Source organism: Spermophilus citellus, assembly GCF_964194105.1.
Source record: "Spermophilus citellus genome assembly, chromosome: 5".
NCBI classification, from domain to species: Eukaryota; Metazoa; Chordata; class Mammalia; order Rodentia; family Sciuridae; genus Spermophilus; species Spermophilus citellus.
In genome coordinates, this window is record NC_138186.1 from 121,286,668 (window position 1) to 121,289,764 (window position 3,097).

The window sequence follows — 3,097 nt, forward strand, 5'->3', positions numbered from 1 at the left end:
TCTCTGAATTACATCTAAGCATAATAATAGTGTATCTGATATTAGGGAGACACCTAATTTAGCATTAATTTCTCTAGGTGGAAATAGGAGCCATATATTTATGTTAGTTATAGTGACATTAGGCAATTCAATCATTTCTGAGCAGATTGATATATTTTCATCTCCAAGAAAATTCTGAGAACTCATATTCATTTTGGAGCACCAGCAGCTTTTCAGTATAGAGGCCACACAAGTTTTCTAATCTTATTTTATTTCATTTCTCTACCTTTTTGATTCTGATTTGAGTCTCAGGTAAAACTGTGATTCTTCTGTGCCTCAGTTCTGTTAATATATTCCTCATCTCTCTCTGGCAAGACAGTAACTGCAAGTAGATTAACTGTTACAAAGTTGTAGCATAGCAGCATTAGGGTTCTTTGAGGTGGCTATTATTACTTGATTTTCAGACTGTTGAGACTTTTAAAAATATATGCTCAGCCTCACTTGGTAATATCTTTTCACAAGGGTATAGAAATCCAATAGAGAAGCATCCTTTCCAAGTGCCCTGGATGCACATAAATAGCTTCCATTCTGGAAGCCAGCAGGGGGCACATAAGACAAAATGAGTTTTAAAAAATGTGCACATAGAGTAATTTTAATCCATTCCATTTTTAAATACCACAATAAATTTAATTTTCACAATAAATTAAATAGCCATATTCAGTTTACAAAATAGAATTACTTAGTGTGAAACTGGTATTTACAGCATTATACACTATATACATGACATTTCTCTTTCTTGACATACAACATGGAAGTAAAGGACTTGAGTTTCCAATGTGTGATTGACATGCTACAAGTGACACCATGGCTCATACAAGAAAACAATAGTGCAAAATCACCACAAGAACTTTGGAACAATGTCAATTTTATGAGATAAGACATTTTTTTAAATAATAAGAAAATAGCATTTTTGTTTTGTTTTGTTTTCATGGCACCAATTCAGTGTCTGAATAAAGCCAGCTTTCCCTTGGGAAAAAGAATGCATAACTGAATCCTCTACTTCCTGAAGCTTCACAGCTATTGGTACATTTCCACACATTCATCTTTTGGCTTAATCTATAAAAATGGCAGGTGACAAATTCTGAATCAAAGGAAGACTAACTCTTTGAGAATAGCTGAAGTCACTTTTTCCTTTACCACCACCTCTTCTTCTTCTTCTTTTTTTTTTTTTTGTAAAATAGCTTAAAAGATGCAACTTTGCAGACATCAACTTACTTATTTATTTTTGTAAATTTTCAGTAGAAAAAAACTGATATCATATTTGGTCACACACTGTATTATGTACAAGTATACATGGAAAAATGACTTGGATAGTTGTGTCTAAGAAAAGTGCATATTTTAATCTAGAGGAGACCTTGTGTGTCCCCAGGAACAACACACAGTGTTGTAGGGTATTGTTTTAGGGCCAGTTCAATGTCCTCCCGGTGATCTGGTAAAATTTTTGATTAAAAGGGTGAAAGAATTTGCGCAATTTGGTAATGACAGAGGGGTCCACCTCTGGATGAATGCGCCCCTTGCTGCCCGCCAGGCACTTATTAAAGATAATGTTAAACCGTAAGCAGTAAAACCCTCTGGTAGCATTGAAATACAAGTTGTATTGGCTTATCCTTGGAGGAAGATTTAGGAACTTCTCCACGAGCTGAAGTTCTGGCAGAGGTTCCGTGATGAGGCGGTCTCCATCCACAATGTGAAATTGCTCAATTGGAAAATATTTCAACCACCTTTCTAGATGTTTGGTGTAGATGCTGGTTCTTACTGCCTTATATTTTGTGTTCACTTCACAGGTATTAGGGTCTATGGCCAGCTTCTCAAACTTGTAATAGGTTTTGTTCTTCCTCTCCTTCCCTTCTAGCACCTGAGTGTAATCAGAAATAGCTCTTGTGGTTGGCTCCCTGACAATAATCAACAACTTGATGGATGAGTTCATTTTGTAAATCCTTTCTGGAACCTCCTCCGTGATAAAATATGCTGGGCTTTTTTCAATTGTGATCTGCTGAGGGTAGGAAAAAGGCATCTTTTTCCTATACCACTCAATGCCCTTGGCATAGTTCTCATCATTGTCAAAAAAGTGGATTTCTTGAGAGGCTTTGACCACTGCTGGATGGAGGTTCAGCATCTCTAGCAGGGCCCTTGTGCCCCCTTTCCTCACCCCAATGATAATGGCCTTCGGGAGTTGCTGGACCAGGTCATGGAGGCGAACCTGCTCCTTGGAAGTGTTGCCCTTCCGGAACTCATGGAGCAGGCCACGCTTAAACTGTAGGGCGCGGAGTGGCAATTCAACCTGACTGCGGGCTCCACCAAATCGGCCTTCAACGGGGCAAAGAGGTTGTAGCCTGCAAGCAACAGAGACACACTGTAAGAAGCTCATTGTAACTAACTTCTCATTTTTCTACTTCACCAGTCAGACTAAGACTTTCAATGCATAAATAAAATCACTGGTGCCCAGCCTGCTGCAATCCATAATGAACATATGTTTGGAAAATTTTATTTTAAATAACCCTGTATTAAATGGAGCATATATAATTGATGGGATTTTTTTATTAGCACTCCTTAAAATTTTTATTCACCATGCACTTAATTGACTCCAGCATGTACTTATGCTCATAGTACAGGACAGATAAGTGACACCAGCCATACTAATAGCTTTTCAACAGCTCACCAGTTAAAATCATTTAGAAAATGTGAAAGGGAGAAGATTATAATCTTCAGTTGGGAGGCTGAAGGGCAGAGAGGAGGCCATTTGTTTCTGGTTTCACATGGTGTTATTTTCTTGCAGCTCAGCCACACTTACATGGCTCTTAAAAATCTTTGAGATAGAATCTGAAAAGAAGTCCCACTCTCTATCCTTGGCTGTCTGCATCATCAACCTGCAAAATTCCAGTCTTGGTACTTGCTGAGCTTTTCATTCTATGAGAATTTCTGCCCTTGGCCTTGGTGATAGCCAGAAGAGTACTATATTTCTTCTGCCTCTCTTTCTCTTTCTATTTAAAGAGGTCAGGAGTATGTTTTCACTTTGCTGAATGCGGGAACAAACCCAATTACCTACCATCCAAGAGTG

The 3,097-nt window shown here is 38.3% G+C and overlaps 1 protein-coding gene across 5 annotated transcripts in view; it reads right to left on the reverse strand.

Moving 5' to 3' along the window:
• Window positions 1-618: 618 nt before the first annotated feature.
• Window positions 619-3,097, reverse strand: part of HS3ST5 (heparan sulfate-glucosamine 3-sulfotransferase 5) — a 263,151-nt gene continuing 260,672 nt past the window's right edge. For all 5 annotated transcript variants that reach the window (XM_081294508.1, XM_081294510.1, XM_081294509.1 and 2 more), the window contains one exon: window positions 619-2,372. In XM_081294508.1, the coding sequence (XP_081150634.1) occupies window positions 1,439-2,372 (934 nt within the window). In that variant the 3' untranslated portion in view covers window positions 619-1,438. The remainder of the gene's footprint in view (window positions 2,373-3,097) is intronic.